Source organism: Corvus hawaiiensis, chromosome 5, assembly GCF_020740725.1.
Source record: "Corvus hawaiiensis isolate bCorHaw1 chromosome 5, bCorHaw1.pri.cur, whole genome shotgun sequence".
NCBI lineage: Eukaryota > Metazoa > Chordata > Aves > Passeriformes > Corvidae > Corvus > Corvus hawaiiensis.
The window spans coordinates 44,571,826-44,591,326 of record NC_063217.1 but is presented as its reverse complement, the minus strand read 5'-3'; the positions used below and the strand labels follow the sequence as shown (position 1 = coordinate 44,591,326).

General features: G+C 40.6%; 1 protein-coding gene across 1 annotated transcript; it reads right to left on the bottom strand.

Annotated features, from left to right (window-relative positions):
• Positions 1 to 481: 481 nt before the first annotated feature.
• HADH (hydroxyacyl-CoA dehydrogenase) lies at positions 482 to 18,349 on the bottom strand. Its single transcript, XM_048305242.1, has 8 exons — positions 18,051 to 18,349; positions 14,680 to 14,808; positions 13,219 to 13,376; positions 8,369 to 8,495; positions 7,053 to 7,142; positions 5,444 to 5,516; positions 2,245 to 2,361; positions 482 to 1,211 (listed from the first exon to the last, which is right to left on the bottom strand). The coding sequence occupies exons 1-8, from the start codon at positions 18,177 to 18,179 to the stop codon at positions 1,093 to 1,095; spliced, it is 942 nt and encodes a 313-aa protein (XP_048161199.1). The 5' UTR covers positions 18,180 to 18,349; the 3' UTR covers positions 482 to 1,092.
• Between the last annotated feature and the right edge of the window lie 1,152 nt (positions 18,350 to 19,501).

The following is a 19,501-nucleotide window of genomic DNA, read 5'->3' as shown; positions in this document are numbered from 1 at the left end:
GTACTTAAAAATATACATATAAGCACTTAGTACAGAAAGTAAAGGAACACTACTACCGAGTTGAACTGGAACACCAATCCTCACGCCTACTTGCTCTGCAATACTAGGAGAAAAGGTAGGATTTGATGCACTCCCACCATGGACAAATTCAACTCTGCTAAAACCCAAGGAAATCAAGTTGCAAAACAGAAGTTGCCTCACACAGCCAGACACACTTATTTATTTACACAGCACAAACTCCCAACTGCAATCCTGAAAGTACTCAACTACAGTAGTAGTGTATTGTGTAAAAATGACACTTTAAATAGAGTCAATTTACAGGACTCTAGAAAACATTCAGAAGCGTTCACCAGTGTCCTAGCTTATGCCCTGAGAACATAAATCACCTAGAAATCTTCATTATGTTCCTACAGCACCTAGCAAAAGTAGGCCCCCAACCACTAATTGAAAATGCTAGAAAACCCCAAGACAAATCATGAGCTCTGCTTTTAAATGCTTTATTGGGAACCTTCTGCTATGGGAAACAGCCTGCCATTGCGGGATTCTTTATTTATTTTTAAATATGTCCTTCAAAACATTATTGTTCGAGGCACTGTAATTTACACCTACAGATTAGCGGTGCACTTAAAAAAATCCTAACAAAACATCCAACTGCCTGTCCAGGCTGCGTTTGCCAGCGTGGGAAGAGACTGCCACCCTGTGGGCTCCATCCAAGACACAACTGCAAGCCCTCAGACTCAATACAGAATTGCTGAAAATTTTATTTTTAAGAAAGGGAGGTTATTTTTAGGATTTTCCCCATCAATATAATAATGTTTCAAATACATAAATTCACTTGTCATTCTGTACTGCACCTGAGAAAAATCAACATTTCATGAAGGCACTGTACATAGAAAGATTTTCAGAATTACAAGAAATAAACAATCTACCAAATCAAGCTTTGACCACAGTTAACTAGTGCAATCACTCAGCTCACAAGTGAGTTATGTTCTAAACGCAGCTTGTGCCACCCTTGGGAAGGTTTAAACACCTGTATTATGGCAACACTGAATAGCATATACAGATAGTTTAACACCTCTTGAGGTCTGGAGTTCATTTGTATTTGTAAAATCCTTCTCCAGTCTTTTTACCCAGCTTCTTTTCTTCTACCAGTTTATTCAGGAGTGGGCTGGGTGCAAAAAGAGGATTGTTGGGCTCTAATGAATGCCATCCTGGAAAGGAAGGGAAGTGGATGAATTAGTAACAGTTCTGTTTATATGCAAAGACAACAGAGATCTGCATCTCCTTAGAAAACCATTAGAAGGTCAGAAAAGTGAAGAAAGACTGGAACTTATTCTAGGCTCTCTGAGACCCTTCAGTACAGCTTCATAAAGCCCAGATCAGTATTGACAATTATGCACAAATCTAACAATTAGTCTTCAAGCTCAGTGTTCTCCAAACACCTTATAATCTCCACCACTGAGGATTTTTTAAAAGAATTAAGGAGAACTTTTGAAACATATTTAAGTACAAAGAAATAAAATAAAGGCTCTGCTGAGAAGAAATTCAAGTGCAAAGAAATTCCAAATTGAGTTTCTACCTTTGAAACACACAGTTACTTAGAACAATGTAACACTACTCCACAGTACTGACTAAAAGCAAAAGAAGTTCCACTGAAAATGCCATCTTCAAAGTGACATTCTGGCTCAGAGGATGTTTAAGCTGCTCATTCAAAAAAACACAACAACCATCAATGAGCTGTCACCAATTATGTATGTTTTTGTTACTGTACTGACATTTACCCACTTACTAAATGAAGTGAGAGGGAGATGGTTCACTTATGTCCTTTGAAGTATTTACTGGGTTTCTTATTAATTAAGAATGAAAATATATGGCTGGTAGAAAAAGGATAGGGGGTTTCAACATTTGCTGCTTTTCAACAGAATTTCCCACCTCCAGTAGATGTCACTGATCCTTTTTAGTTATATAAAGTACCATTAACGTTAATACTATTACTTTCCAGTAGCACCTGATGAAGTCAGCAAAGCCACCACTGTTCTGTCCCCATGTACAAAGGGTACAGGCACGCAGTACAAATGCTGCACTCACACAGCATTCTGAGCTGAATTCTAACTCCTTTCTCCTCAACAGTTCAAAGGCTATACCATAAACATTCAGTTTAAATAATTAAGAGTCACATTTGCATTAGAACATCTACAATTTAGCTAAAAAGGGGAAAAGCAGAAAAAAATAAGCATGCAGTACCATCTACAATGTATTTACTGGTATCCAACCCAACATAGTCCAGCAGTTCAAATGGACCCATGGGATAGCCAGCCCCAAGCTTCATAGCAACATCAATATCTTCCTTTGATGCATCTCCTAGAGAAAAGATTGACAGTTTGATGAACAGAGAAGATTCCACATCTCCTTGGCACCACTTATAAATAATTAACATGGTGTTATTTCACCCTGGTGCAGCTCTTCACAGAAATCTCTGCTTGTTTCACAGCCACAAAAACTGGAGTCAGCATACACATGCTGAAGCATAAAGCTGAACCTCTCACAAAAGAAAATTTTAAAAAAAGCAAGCCCTGCAGGCCTGCTTTCCATTTTCCTGGCTTCCTCTTGCATTTAAATACAGAGCACTGCACTACTGATGGAGCCACAGCTACTGTGCTGAACCTATCAGAATGACTAAAGGAAGGACTGGTCACTGAAGAAACAAGAGCTTCTTTTAGAGGCAGCAGAACAGAGTAAGTAAGGAAACAACTCAATTTCAGCTTCGTCAGATCAGCAGCAGCTTTTGAATGATGCACAGGATGGAGCTACCCTTACACTACAACTTCCAGAACACAAGTGATATCCAGCTGATGGGTAAGGCAGGCACGGAGAGGGGAGCAGGAGCAGCTGAGTAACATGTTTAGCTACAGCACCTATCACCAGGGGATATCTGTTGGGATCAGAGATGGCAGATAGGAAAGACCTGAAATGACTGTGCAAGTGCAGTTGAATTCATTAATTCCAACATTATTTAAAAAGAAATAATCAAAATTATCAGAAATTTGTTACTTCTACTTCAGTCTGTGCCTATAAAAATACAAATCCTGCATTGCCACATTGTCACAGTTAACTGTAACCTCATTCTTTAGCTGCATACATATTTTAGACTGTCATCAAAGCAGATGCATCTCTACTACATACTTCTAACTCATATTTTGATAAAGGCAGTGCATTTTCTCTGCAGATCCTATAAAAAGGATGAAGTTATACAAACCCCAGAGGTACTTGTTAAGTAACCTCCGTGCTCAATGCGTACAGGTATTCAGGGTGTCCGGCAGCTTGGCAGACATAGCCTGTGCAATTTATACACCTAAGATCAGAGAACCTTAGAAATAAATTTACAAAATCTCTTGTAAAGGTAACAACTTCAGTGACAGTTCTGTATGAACTAATAATTTATCTATACCTCCCTTTACTCTTTAAAGCCGACAATGGTTTTTTCAAGCCTCATTTTATTTCTGAGAAGCTGCGGAGAGTAGCCTTACCTAATTCTAACATAATTTCAGCTTCCCAAATTCAAACACAGCTAAATCCTCAGCTCATCTGCAGTTGATGTCAGTATACATACTTGTTCTATCAACAGATTTGTCCCACATTGCTAAACTTGGGACTTGGCCACACTAAAGTTTCATTATAATACAATAAAAAATAATAAAAGGGCAAACAAGGGCTATATCCCTAGTTCATTCTAGTCTCTCCTAGTATAAAGCAGACTTCCACAGAAACTTAGCTGACTGCTTTTTAGTTTTTCCACTAAGAACAGAGAAGTACAGACCACTAGACATTAATATTTACAATATGTCCCCTGTTTAAGTCATTGTTAATATACTAAAGGTATTTTGCGTATGCAAAAGCACACACTTAACAGAATGAGATTTTGTATAAATAAAAACTCAAGGACTAGCCCAATAAAATGGCATTTCAGTGCTCGGGATTACCAGGAAAGAGACACAATTTCATTCTGATGTAGATGACAATCTGGCTCAAGTGTCTACTCTGAGAATAAACACAAAGGATATGATAAAAATTTAACCTGATTCACTGGAACATATGAATTAAAAGACAGCCATCAGCCTTCTCAAGACATCAACCAGCTTTTTAAATAGATTTCATTAGAGTTAAAAATTCACAAATTAACTTTAACAAGTTTGGAAATATCATACTGTGGGACAAAATACAAAAAGAATAAAGATTACATCAAAATATTGCTTTGCTTAGGCAGAAAGCAGTCAGTTTTAACATACAAACTCAGTGACTGTTTTCTTCTGCATTTAATTAAAAGTTCTGTTGTCTCCTGAAATATGCACAACGATACATGTCACTTAACAAAGGCACCTCTTTTAAACACACTGAAACACCCACATACTTTATTTAAAACTGACTTTTTCTAAAAGAATAATGCCCCCTTGCATTCATGCCTTTGCCTTTCAAGTCATTAAATTTGCTCTTTTCTTCCTTTGAGATGTAATTAGGTACATCTGTTGATGGATAAACAAGTAGTGGTGTTGATTTTTTTTTTTTTGGGGAGATCAAACCAAAAGAGATTTTTAATATTTAAAGCATATTTGGTGGAATCCTGAAAATGGAGTGCTTTCATCTGTAATAAAGCAGTGATTTCAAAAACAAAATGTTTCAAATGACATTCTTAGTACCACGAAGCTATGAGCAGAGCACTTGAAATAAAAGCAATTATAGTCTGTAATTTCATCTTTATCTACTACATTCATTATTGGCTTCTTTTCAAAACAAGCATCAATGCTTTGAAAAATTCAGTGGTTCTTTGGGGATTCATGATTATTTCTACCTATGTATTAATGTAAAAGAGACCAGCAGTGAGACTGGAGTTCCTGAAGAACCTATGTCTAAAAAAAAGTACACAGAAGGGGAACAGGAAGTTTTACGTGGCAGTAGCTGAGCCCAAATCACTTCTGTGCCAGTAGTGTGACACTAATATACCACTTACCTCAAAACTGGTGGCTTCTTTCACAAGCCCCATATAAATGAACTCAGGAGAACTTTACTAATAGTCCCATTATGGGATTTTCAATCACTTTTATCAACATCTCCTAGGAGAGAGAGGGAAGTTCCTGAATAGCTGGCAGAGGATATTTTTACAATGGCACTACACTCACCTTGTCACCTCCAAGCCAGAAATATTTTCCACCACCAGGAATTTCACACACAAGTAACTAGTACCTTCCAACTCTGCATAACCTGACATTTCAAAGTGAAGGGAAGGCCTTTCCAGTCGCATATGTTGGCTCATATTTAACATTCTCTATTCACTTCCAGCCTTTAATGTCCGAAAATTTTGAGGGAATCCCAAGACTTTTCTGAAGCAATGTAACATTTAGCAGTGTTAAATGTCAACATTCCCTGAATCCAATATCCCACCAAGTACCTCTCTCAAAAAGTCGAACAGCTTCCATCATATACGGCACTAACAGACGGTTTACAATAAACCCTGGAGTATCCTAGGAAAAATAAAATAGGAATCCTAAGTAAACACGCTTTACCAGAACTATACTCAAAAGCTACATGACAAATGAAACAGGAGGATGAAGACACTTACTGTAGCATTACTTAAGAGACTCTCTGAACTGCATTTTTCATGTCACTTATCCGGTCAGTATTAAAGCATAAAACATTGCGAAATTCAAATAAGGAATGGCACATAAGCAGTCATCATGACTGAGCACAATAAGACTACTACAAGCCCAAAGCAATTAATCTTAAAACAATTTAATGTGGACAGTCTTTTCTTTATCAAGATTCTAATGATACAATTTCCTGAAGGATAGGAGAGAAGCAGTTCTTCCCTAGCAGGTTTTTTTGTGTGTGTGTCCACAACCAGAAACACTCCTGACTAAATAGTCTACTTCTCCCTCACTGCTCACTGGTGACCCATACTTTTGAAAGTTAGGATCATTTTTACAGCAAACATCAACACTAACAATGAAAAGATAAGACACATGCTATCAGAAGGTAACAAATGAATACAAAACTTCTTTTGCACAAGCATTTATCAAAAGCAATAGTACAAACACAAGAGAAAGAGCTTTGCAAATATAGCGTTGTTTTGTATACTACTACTGTTTCAGATGTTTATTATTCATTCCATTTTATCTCAATATTTAATCCAGAGAATTCCAAGCAATGTTTCTTCTATAAGCAAGAATTTAAAGAAAAAAAAGTTCAGGAGTGAATACTGCATTATTCTCTATCCAAGCTAATTTATAACAATTCATCCTATATTCTACACATTGCATACTGCAAAACTGTGACAGAAACAGGATAAAAGTCAACTGGGACCACAGAACAATTTAGCCAGAATTTAGAGAATATAGCCAGAATTAAAGAATACAACCAGAATTAGAGTCCAGCATCCAGATGTTTAACACTGGTAACTACCAGATTGCAGGCCCTTCTTATGAGCAAATGTCTCCTGGGAGCTGTGAATCTCAAGGCAGTAGCTTGCATAAAGCTATCCAGACCACAGCTTAATGGATTCAGAAAAAGTGTGCTTTGGCAGTAGGGTATTCCTCTAGAGAAGAAAACCCAAAGCTGAGAAGCAATGAAGATTAATAGGCTCCTAGTTAGTGTAGTTTTAAGAAAAACTTGCAATGAGTACACACCATGGAGGATTCATCCAACTGTCTCACAGTACAAGAGGCAGCAGTCTTGTCTCTGGCATGGCTAAAGATGAGCTCCTGCTCATGCTCTCCAGTCTAAGTTTTTGCAGAACTTGAAAAAAAAGACTCCATAACAGTAAACCCTGATGCTTGTGAGTTTTGCTGCTCCAGACAAGTTGTCTAAAGTCACTGAACTTTGAAGACTTTGTGGCAAATGTGGGTGTTTTGTCAAACTGCTTTTAAAAGAGATGACAAACTGGACAAGAAACAGCCTGGAAAGTTTTGAAGTGCTCTTACAGCTATTCAAACCCACCTCATTAAAATTACCAGTCTACAAGAACAGACCCTCCAAACACTATACAGTCAAAACCTACTCACCTTACAACTGACAGGACTCTTTCCTACTGCTTTACTGAAATCCACTAGTGATTCAAAAGTCTTTTGGCTGGTCATTGGAGTCTTGATGACCTGGGTAGAGGGAAGGCAGAGAAAGCATAAGCATATTTATGAGCAGAATCTCATTTCCCCATTACAGCAATGTAATCCAGAACACTCTTCCAGACATTCAAAGAATGTTTTGCAAAAAAACCAACTTCAATGGATATATATGTAACAGACACAGAACACTATTTTAACAGCATTTCACAATTACGTGTTTCTTTAAGACACTTTCCCACTCAGCCACTATGGATGGATGGTAAAAGGGACCATTCTTTGTGAGCACACTTAAGAGATTACAGTGTATCAAAACAACTTTAAAAGCTACATAGTCTCTGTTGTCTTGGGAAACACAAAGACATCACTCTAGAGAACCATTTGAACAGATGTAGTTCCTGATATAACAGGTCGCAACAGCTACCCCACCTCACTACAACCTCCTCTCAGGAAATTTTAGGGAGTGATAAGGTTTCCCCTGGGCCTTCTTTTCTCAGGCTAAACACTCTCAGCTCCCTCAGCTGCTCCTCATGTGAGTTACTCTCCAGACTTGTCACCAGCTCTGTTTCCCTTCTCTGAACATGCTCCAGCACCTCAGTGTCTTTCTTGTAGTGAGGGGCCCAGAACTGGACACAAATCTTAAGGTCACCAGTGCCATGTACAGGGAACAATCACTGCCCTTGTCCTGCTGGCCACACTATTTTTGACATAAGCCAGGATGCCATTGGCCTTCTTGGCCACCTGGGCACAGCTGGCTCATGTTCAGCTGCTGTCAGCCAGCACTCCCAGATCCTTTTCCTCTGGTCAGATTTCAGCCGCTCTGTTCCCAGCCTGTAGCACTGGAAACATTGAAACAAACACGACTGACTTTGCTTCAAAAGTCACAAGGCAGTAAGATTTCATCTCCTGGCATTTTCTATCGATTCGTACACTAGTAGCAGCAGTTCTTATGAATAAGCCTGCCTGCCTGAAATGACGGCTATAAACAGCGCCTCTGTTGGCAGTTCAGTGGAGAATTCTGGAGCCTTGAGACTGAAGAAGTTACCTCTGTCTCTTAAACTTGCCCCTCAACAGAGACTGCAGCACCCTCTAATCACTAGAGGTAGCTAATTCCAAATCAGAACAGCTGCAAACTGAGATCAGCTCTGTCGATCTAACAGAAATCCTACTGCTGACAATTGCACTGCTGGGCTGCAGTTGTTACTATGATGGAAGGTGATCATAATATCCCCTGTAAGGTGTGCTCACAAGACACTCACCTCCACAAGCTTCATCATAGGCACAGGATTGAAGAAATGGAGACCACCGAATCGGTCCTGCCTGGTGGTTGCGTTTGCCATCTTTGTGATTTGCAAGGATGAAGTGTTGCTTGCAAATATCGTATGCCTGGAAATAAGAAATATATAGACTGCATCAAGGACAGTAGGAGACTGAGGCACTAAACAGAAATATTGGTTAACCATCCAAGAATTCTCAGAAATATCCCAGCAGTTTATCATGGTCCTTTTGCTGAGGTCTAAGCACAGGAATGACTAAACAACCACTGCAAAGACCGTGTGAGTTTCTGATTCCCGAGGAATTATATTGAATACTTTTATTAGGTGCAAGAAAAAAAGACTGCACAAGTAGAAAATTTTATTTAACTCCCCAGATCCATTCCAGGTAATTCCTTCAGCAATCCTGGAAACCTAAGGGTATTTTTATTTGTTGTTCAACACATTTACACAGTTATTGAAACCCAATCAAATGCCATGTCAAAAATGCACTTCGGAGTCTTACGGGAAATTTGCAATCTACTTTGTTTTAAAATGACCAGTGATAGACATGATGAGCAAACCTACCCACAGAGCAAAGATTTGATGGGAAAAAAACAGAGAAAAGGTAAAATCTGCCATGCATAGGACACTGCAAAGGATACACAAAATGCCAAGAATTTTAAGACATATATGAAGTCTTTTTCCAGACTTAAACCAGATTTACTAACTGCAATTTATAATGGTTTGGGTATTTTGTTTGTTAGGATTTTTCTTCCCAAAAATATCTCAAAACCTCAACAGCTCCACTATAGTGACATCACACCAAAAACTTACAGAAATGGCTTTTTCTTCAAATCACAAAAATCAGAAACTAAATAAGAGATGAACACCTACCTTCCATTCTGGGCTGCATCCTACTATCCCTTCAAAAAGTTATCCTACTAGACTCAACAAATGTTTATCTACATTGATATTTTGCTTACATTGTACTAAGATGTAACTGAGCTTTACAACAGAGCTTTCAGAAAAATTATGTCCAAGCCATGGGGACATCTTATAGTGGCATTAAAAGAAAACATTTCAGGACAAAAACACCCACTTTGTTTTCCATTTTTTATTATGTTTTCTTTTTCATTATAGTGAAGGAAATAAAAAATCCTGAAAGTTCCTGTTTACTCTTCTTACAAATATTCTTTTGTTATCTCTCCAGCATAAAGTGGCTTTACATTGCTCTGAGGTGAGGTACTAGAAGGAGCAGTCTGAGTTTCATAGTTCTGACCTTGCAAGGTCAGTGCATACAGAAGTCACTTATCCTCACCAAAAAATTGCCACTGTACATAAATATTAAAATAGTCATATAAAAATTAAGCACATTGATTTGTGAAATATAATCATTGCTAGGTTTATATCTGAGTTCAGTAAGAGATATTGCCTCAGTAGCTCTTCTGTGGGTGAATACTTGCAGCCTCATACAACATAAAGCCTTGGAAAAAAGAACAGCATTGAATTTGCACTGTGAAGAAGTGCATTTGAGTTACACTTTCTTCTCTGACCAACCAACTGATTTCAGTTGAGTTTAAAATAGAATTTTCATGCCTCTGTGACTTAGAATTACACAATCCATGCTTCAGGTGACAGCCGAGTTAGGAGGCTTTGGAAAGCCAGTACTAGCGAAGCCATAGCGATGGCTTTCCCAGCACCAGTGTGCTTTCTCTTGGTGCCATCTAGTGGCTCAGAGGAAGACGTCAGAAACAGAGCCCAACACAAGAGAAATCGACCATTCCAATAAACCCGACTCATGCAGTCCAGCTGCCTTACACAGCAAACACTGAACAACGCTTCATTTTGGAACAGTTTTATAACATATTCATTCTAACACAGTGAACAGCTGAAAAAATCTGGCCAGGTCCAAGCTGAGTTTCCACATCTAAAGGTAAATCCTAGACCAAGAAATACTGATGGGTATTCCCACATCCCACAAAAAAACAGAAAGCAAGTACCAAAAAGTTCTTAAAGTGGATACCCAAAAGTTCTTTTGTCATATTTGTTATGACCCTGTTCGGAAAAGTGCTGCAGTGTCTACAAAATCCTTGCCTGACCTTTTTCAAAATGAAAATGCAAGACTGACTCCATTCAAGAAAAGGAAAACAAAACTGAAGAGAGGGTAGCAATGCTTTAGTCTGCTCCAAAGATGATGACCATGTAACACAGTAATATATATCAAATATGGTGAGTATAACACTGAGAAGAATAGAACATACACAAGGAATTTTGCAATGTTCCAAGAACATAAACCTGTATGCTCTCAGACTGATGACACCCAAGAAACAGCATCCACTATTTCACCTGGACAGTTACCCAGATGAAAAATACCCTGAGTTTCCGAAGTGCTCTGGGGTTGCCAAATGCTCCTGGCTTATTACATTTGTCTTAAACACTTAAGAGAAATTCTCCCCCCACTCACAAATACAACTTCTCTCAATAAAAAAATAGCTTTCCCATCCCCTACATTTATAGATCCACTTTCAGAGGAATTACAGTTATTTTATAAGAAAAGGAAGAGGAATTAAGTTAACTGTGCTCTGTTTTTTCAATGTAATATTTTAGTTTTTTGCACTCACCAGGCTTATTTATTTTCCCTGGAGATGTATTCATAGTGCAAAAATGGGAGATGAACAAGTACATGTTGCAGCTGAGGAAAAGCATGAGCCATGAAATACAGCACGAAAGAAGAAAAATGCAGGGTTTCACAAAGCTTATGTTTCACAGGCAGAATTCATCATCTTGTCAGAACACCTGTCATACCTAGCCCCTCACATTTCCAGCTGCTATCATCCACCTCTGTGGTAAGTCCTGAGATTTGAATGAAGCCAAGTCCTCCCTCCACAGCAGCCTGGTCTTTCCTGGTCTCTGCCTGTAACCCACACTTCAGAGGGCCATCAATGCCCAGAGCCCCTCAGAAGCAAAGCTCCTCCTGAGCCTCAAAGCTGTCTTTAAACAAATCCTGTCTTTGTTACCAATTAACCACAAGTCTACCACCCCCTACTGAGCTGACAGAACTGTTAGTCCATATAATAGGTTTGTAAATTTCGAACTATTCAGTCTTAGAAAAGGCTGTAGAATGCTTGCACTGACATGGAGAGCTTTCCATTCTAGCACAGTGCCATGTGGGATGACTAAAGCCTATGGCTTTCTTCTAACACATGGAAAAACACTAGACGTTTCTGTCTTTCCCCATATTACTCACATGATCTGCAACTCTATATTCTCTCACAATTACAAGTTCCTTTTTATATCCAATAGCTAATATTTTAAACATCTGACTACTAAGTTCCACTATTTTACAGGTTTTTCATCTAGACCTTCTACACTGCAACCCATTTTCTTCGCCATTCACTTCACTTCCTTTATCCTATACATAAGTTACCTGTATGTTTATAATAATTTCCAAATATCCTCTTAAAAGGAAGGCTTCTTGTCTTAGTCATTTTTCCCAACCCTGCAAAATCAACCCTTTTGCAATGGGCAGGAGCATATTTGAACAATTTCCAGTATCTTTTAACACTGTAATGTAAAATTCAATGTTTTACAGCAGCTATGCTGACGAACAGCTCAGACTTCTGAAAAATAGCCTCAGGTGTTCCAAACACACATATTTTCAAATGAGTCCCTATGTCCAAGTCTCTATGCCCACATTTCCTTGCTGACTGGTTTTAGACAGTTTGCCAGTTACTACAGTCTAATTTGCTCATTAAATACTCGAACAACCAATGGTCTGTTTGCACAAAATAAGCACAATCCAACCATAACAAGGTACTCTCTTAAATGTGAAAGGCAGCTACTTTCTTTTGTGTGTCAGGGCAATGGCAAGTTACCCTGTGCTCAGTACATGGCTGCTTGTGATCATTTATTGTTTTCAAAAACACCAGGTAATTTTAATTACTGACAGTATGAGAAAGCCTGAAAATCTCCCCAGGCTGAAGTCAACTAATGATAACATCGTTTCTCCCCTGACATGATATTCAAGGCACAGCTTGCCCAGTTGACAGGCTAGACAGTCTAGAATACCTCTTAGCCAATACCCCAGACTTACTTGCACTAGTTAAAATCTCAACTTGCAAGCAGTCAAGGTCTTGTGGTCCTGACTCATCAGTTACAAGGCTCAACTTCCTGAGTCTGCACGCTCACCTTAACACCATTTTTGGATTTGGATAGAATTCAACAGTAGCTTCCAACAGTTACCAAATACAGTTCAAAGACATTTCCAGGGACTTTAAGTAACTAAATGAGTGTTTACTAAAATACTATTTACCCTTTTACACCACACACAATAACCAGCAATGAGCAGTTTCCAAACTCTTGTAATACAAAGTAAACTTAGTTCATTTAAGACACTATTGAGCTGAGACTTCTTAAAACCCGATTATGTCAGGTGTGCTGAAAAGAAATTTTTTATCACCCCAATTCCCTATTTAAGTATGGGAACACAACATTAACCATAACCCACAACAAGTATTGTACTGGAACAAGTTCATTTTACGGTTCTGCATTTGCAGTTGGATTTAGATTTGAACTTGCCAAGTAGATGGGCAACCTTAATGACTAAACACACCTGGAACAACAAATGAAGCAATGCAACAAGCAAATGAAGCAATGCAACACACCTGAGAGTGTTTGGAACTGCACCTAGCACAACAAGTATTCCACACCAACATGACAGTCTGGAGCTAGTCTAAGAGAGAAAAACTCATTTTTAAATAAAGCAGCTAAGAAAATAGAGAACTAACTGCAAGTATAAAAACAGAAAATAAAATAGTCTGAGTTTCAAAATGTAACAGGAAAAATACACATACTCTGGGGCAAACTTATCCAGACTCTTGAAGAGTTGATTTTTAACTTCCAGGTTCTCCACAATGGCTTCTATCACCAGATCCGTGCTGTGGACCACTGATGCTGCATCTGTGCTTGTTGTGAGGTTCTTCAAGGTCTTCTTAATGAACTCAGCACCAGCCTGAAACATTTTCAAGACGCTGTAATGTCTGTTTACAGTGATTTAATTTACTTTTATATGAAAATCCCCTTATGTGCTCAGGTGCTTTTGACCCCCCAAAAATGCAGGCAGTCTGTCACATTTCCAAACCAATGAGAAAGTTCTAAGTGTGTACAGGTACAATGCTTTCCACTGAGAAAATTTTCCTAGCCAATCAAATCTGGTTTTGAAGCAAATACAATACTTTTAAACACATTCTTTTAGGAAGACCATTTGCTGCAGTCCAACCTTCAGCACAAGAGGCTGAGTGATCACCTGGTTGGTCAATCAGTAGCTACAGTTTCAGTGCAAAAGTGGGGAAAAAAATGTTTTCTCACTAGTAAATCTGTTGACATAGTTTGTGAGGGCAGAAATCAAACAGAAATGCAAGACTTTCAGCCAAGGGTAAATGGAGACATAGTACCAATAAAAAAACTCTACATGGTAGAATATCATGTCATACTAAAAGTGCAAGTATTATATGGACAGTTTTCTTTTTGATTAAAAGACTCCCCATAATTACATACGTACGCTCTACTTATCCTGGCATTTCCATACTCCTGAAAACAAGCCCTTTTCACTCCCTTTGCCTGCTGCACCATTTCTCTGTGAGTCATCAATATCAGTATACATTGTATATGTTAATATGTATCAAAAGAAGAAATGAAACTGCTGTGGAGTTTAGAGAAACAAGCACAGCAACAAGTAACCCTTAGGACACAATGTTAGACACATCAACAGCTCCACAGTGGCTCGCTGTGTGCAAGTCTTACTCAGCAATGCAAATACAAAGTTAGACATCTAACATGTGTCACTTGAAATGCACTCTCATTTCCTTTGCAGTAATCCTGTGCCCAAGTGCTAGGAGGAAAAAAAATAAAATAAAAAAAGACTCCTTACTCAGGTATTAAGATAATATTGTTACTATTTGCTTTTGGACAAAATGGGTGCATTCCCAGGGAACCACTCAAAAAACTGCTTGCTATCAAGTTAGGATGAATAATTTGACTCCATTTCACACTTAGCATCTGTTTTAAAAGATCACTAAGTTGGTTTAAATCTTTATATCAAAGCTGGAGTTTACTAAGGAAAGGAAACGAGGTAAAACATCTTTCAACCTCCCTGAATTAAAAAAAACCAAACTGAAAATCCAAGTTCTTTAGCACACAGTGAAGAATGTTTTCTTTTTAAGCATGCTCTATAATGCATAACTGCAATATCAGAACTTCAATATGGCAGTTTTTATTCTCCCAAGTTTTCCTAGAGGAATAAAGAAGATGTCAACCTCAGGCTTATCTGCAAACTTCTTCTTTGTCACTCTCTTCAAACTCTCTTCAATTCCTTTTGTGGACTTTTTAAGGATTTCATCTGACTGGTCTACTAATACCACAGTGTGACCACTGGCTGCTGCAACCTGAAAGTTAAAAAAAAAAAAAAAATTCAACATCAATGTCATAAAACAACCAACCATATTGACTTGTGCTGACAGACAAATGCCAGGCAATAATTAGGCAAAAGAGAGCTAAAGAACGTTGAACTAAATGCACTTTACTAGAAAAATCATAAAAACCTGTACACAGCTGGGGTGAAGCTGAAGGGATAAAGGTCTCAAACAGCTTGAGGGAAAAGGAAAAAGAAATCCCTCTTTCCCTCACAATGTCTGCAGAATCTTGTGTCTGAAGGCATCTAAATTATGTGGCCATGACTACAGAACAAACAGCTGTCTTGAAAGGAACAAGCAGCTTAGCTGAGATCCTTGGATCTTGTAAAGAAAAAGGGCTGTGGAAACCAAAACTGGAACGCAGGCAGGGTGAGCAGGTGGCACAAGGGATGACCAACCCTGGGTCCCCAGAACACAGCTCTGCTGTCAGGCCATGAGCATGTCCCTGCAACAACAGGAAGGTGACAGTGGAGCTGGGGAGCAGCAGTGAACATTTGGCATTCCAGAACTCTGCACAGACCGGAGTGGCTGCAAAGCCTCCTTACTACACACCTGGTACAAACACTGGCTCAGCTACAGACAGCCCTATTGGATTGCCTTTTTGGTTGGTATTTAAATTGATTTCAAACGTCTAATATCACTTTCTCACACTGCATCAGCATATTAAAAATCAGCTGTTCATTATCTGTTACTTCACTATTAATTTAATTATGTTCCTCTTGTTAGTGAGCAACAGCCTACCTCCACTTTCAGAATCCCTGAACTAACAGGGTTGTAATTTAGTAACTGTGTAAAACAGATGTTAAACCATGGTTCCACTGATGATTTTAAAGTCACTCAACTTCAGAGCAATCTTTTACCTTGCATTTAACCTTACACCTGGCAACTAAAAACCCTCGTGCACCCACAAGACCTACTCCAACAAAGCTAGCTGAAATGGAAAGTACAGATATCTCACGAAGAAAAGCATGGTGATATTCTCATCCAATTTGCCTACTAATCCAGCAAATAAAGAAATGCCAGATTGCCTCTGGAGAGCAGCAATAGAGCTTTAACAAGTGGTCAGTCTGCACATGGGCATTTCTTTATCCAACTTAGTTTTTTATTTTCACTATGGTTATCCCATAAAAACACCTGAATCATAAAAAAACCACTTAAACCAAGCTTGTATTTCTACTCCTAACACTTCATCTGCTGCTGATTATTTGTAACAGTGAAGCAAGACCCTTCAATGTTCAGATGAAAAATCATTACCAAGCACGTTTATAAGAGATGCTTCACTGAGGATCCATTTATGACACCATCACTGACCAGCTGGTGAAAAATCCTAGAAAAATTAACACCTCCCTTTCCCCACCATATTTACATGGACAGGAAGGAAGAAAATGAGACAAGATCATACCATCTCCTTGCAACTCAAACAACACTTGCCTAGACTCTACCATCCAATGATCTTAAGAATGCTAAAAACATGAGTGCTGAGGAGTCAATTAATGCTTTTCTCATACAGAAAAGCTTTTCACAGGGCAGAATCAAAAATTACAGCTTTCAGCCATACATTTTAGCAGAGGTTTGCTTCACCTGACGGTATGAAAAAGCAAGCAGAGACACAGTTTCTTAAGTGTTCAAAAAGGGATGAAAAGCAGCTTTATCAACAGGGTGCAGGGGAGACACCACTCAGTGTTACAATGACCTCTGCTTTGAGATAATTTTGGATTGATAAATTGGAGGCAGATGGTCAGCAAAACAATCCTGGGTCCTTAACAGTATAGAGGCCTGCAACCCCTGTTACTGTCAAATAGCAGACATGTTTCTCTTGACAAGCTGCTCTCTGAAAAAGTGCAGTCTAACAGAACATGAAGATCAGCTCACTTTCCGTGGAAAACTATAAGCTTTGCATAGTGTGCATCTTCCTCAAACATGAGAACAACTTTTCAAAGTTGTTCTTTGATGCTTCCTTCAGTAGAAGCCTCAAGCTCTACTATCAAGATACAGAGGAGTGTTTTTATCAGATAAGAATAAACAGCTAGTTATTTCCTTAGAAAATAAAATAAAAAAAAAACAACTCTATATTCCTCTTGCTAGAGATTTGCCAGGTATGCAGGAAATCTTCAGTTCTGAGAAGGAAACCTATTAATTCATTAAAATGAAGAACTGCTATTCATGAGCTGCAGCTCCAGTCTCACTATCCATTTCCACTTGGGGATGTCTGCCTACTTCCCTTACTCTTGTGAAGTTTGTGAACTACGCTGGTACCCTGGGCAACAGGCTCTTTCTCTGAATTAACTAAGTACCTAAATTTTAGATCACTGAAAGGACTGTCCAGTTTCATGTCCCAAAGCTATCAAGTTAAAGGTGAACTTGAAAGCCAAAGGCCTGAGATCAAACTTGCAATGGAAAATAAGTCCTATTTAAATATTAACCACTTCATAATTCTGAATATATGATAGATATATGCTCATTTTAGTGCTGCATTCTACTGGGAAAGTGTCACTTGATCTGCTCCCTTGGCAAGTTAGAAGAAGCTTCTTTCTGGACCAACATTTTCCAAATATTATTACACACTGTTTACAACTAGTCCACGCACTGTCTTAAGAACCACCTTAAACAAATTAAACAAGCAGCCTTGGTTCCTCTCGCCAACCCGTCTGAAGACGTGCGGATTAGCAAGAGGAGGAGAAGTGTGCAAGCTGAGCAAGCAGAGAGCAGCAGTACTTTGTACCCCGCCTCGGCAGCAGTCGAGCCCAAACGCGCCGCAGTCCGGCAGCGGAGCGCAGGGGCGCGTCCCGGCCACGGCCGAGCGCCAGCGCAGCCACTGCTTCCCACACGAACACAGCCTGGAAAGGCACAGCGCGAAGGAGTTTGAACACGGACTATAACACATTCAGAGAAGCGCTGGGAGGGTTGTTTTGATTTGTTGTGGGTTTTATTAATGTTGGTCCGCCGGCAGACCGCTCGCCCTCCCTTGCCTCGCCCCTTCCCGCCCGCGGACAGCGCGGAGCGCAGCAGCACGGCCGGGCTCGGCTCCGAGCGAAGAGGCCGAGCGGAGCGCAGGACGCGCAGGAGGCGCAGGAGCAGCAGCTCGGGAGGGACCCGCGCTGGCCGCAGGGCTCGCACCGCGGCCCCGAGCACTCGCCGGGCCTCGGCCGCCCCGCGGCCGCCACGGCGCCTCCGCTCCCCCCCGCCCCGCGGCCGGGCGGCCGCACCGCGCTCACCTGGGCGACGCCCGCGCCCATGAGGCCGCCGCCGATGATCGTGACATGCTTGATGAGCAGCTTCTTGGCGGCCACCGTGGCGGCGTCGGAGGAGGCGGCGCGCACGAAATGGCGGGTGGCGAAGGCCATGGCGAAGGCGCGGAGCGAGCGGCGCGGCCGGGCCGGGAGGGGCGAGGGCCGCGCTCCGCCCCGGGGGGGAGGCGGCAGGTCCCAGCTGCCCGCCGAGGGGAGAAGCGCGTTAGGTCTTTCACCTTCGCTACCTCTGATTCCTTAAGAGCCAAGCGGCAAGGCCAAGGTCAGCACTGCCCACAAGCTGGCGCTGGGCCGGCGGCCGAGGCTCCGCTGATGCCCGCCCTTTGTCTCAGAGGTCACCGCGCTGCCCTCAGCGCTCACCTTCCTGCTGCCGCCGCTCATGCTCACAGAATCGCAGAATTATTGAGGCTGGAAAGACCTCCGAGACCATCGAGTCCAACCCATGACCAGACACCACCATGTCAACTGGACCATGGCACCAAATGCCACATCCAGGCTTTCCTTAAACACCTTCAGTGACGGTAACTCCACCACCTCCCTGGGCAGCCCCTTCCAATGTCAATGTCAAATCACCCTCTCTGTGAGGAGTTCAACCTAAACTTCTCCTGATACAGCTTAAGATTCTGTCCTCTCATCCTGTCACTGGCTGCCTGGGAGAAGAGGCTGACCTCACCTGGCTACACCCTCCTGTCAGGGAACTGTAGAGAGTGATAAAGGTCTCCCCTGAGCCTCCCTTCCTCCCGGCTGAACACCCCCAGCTCCCTCAGGCTCTCCTCGCAGGACTTGTGCTCCAGACCCTTCCCCAGCCTCTTTGCCCTTCTCTGGATACTCTCTAGCACCACGATGTTCTTCCTGTTCACATCATTAGAAGCTCTCTCTCCACAACAAATGTTTCTTGACTAGAAGAGGACATTATTTCCAGTCTAGCACAAGATATATAATAAAACAACAACAACAAAAATTCTTCTGTTACAAACGCTAACAGCTGAATCTTATCAGATGCAGACTGCCCTGATTTTCCATCTAATTTGTTTATCACCAGAAAGACCTGCACTTCAAGTCAGCAACAGCAGCAGCTGACAACACAGCAATTACTACTTGAGTTAGCATCAGGGTAAACATTAAGCAGCTTGTTTTATTCAAATAAAGTAAGTGTTGTATTCTCATATCTCTGCACTTTGTACCACAAACCTACCTCAAAAAAATTCATTTGGATTAGGCAGGAGCAGGAAGTGGCTGTGGAAACAGCTTTACCCAGAGACTCACCCTTACTGAACTTTGTGTATACAAATGACAGCTGAGTGGTAATTAATTAATTTTCCTAAAAAAAAAAAAAAAAACCAAAACCACAAAAACCCAAACAAACCCAAAAAAAATAAACAAAACCAGCAGTATGCCAAGTAACCTGCAACCTGAAG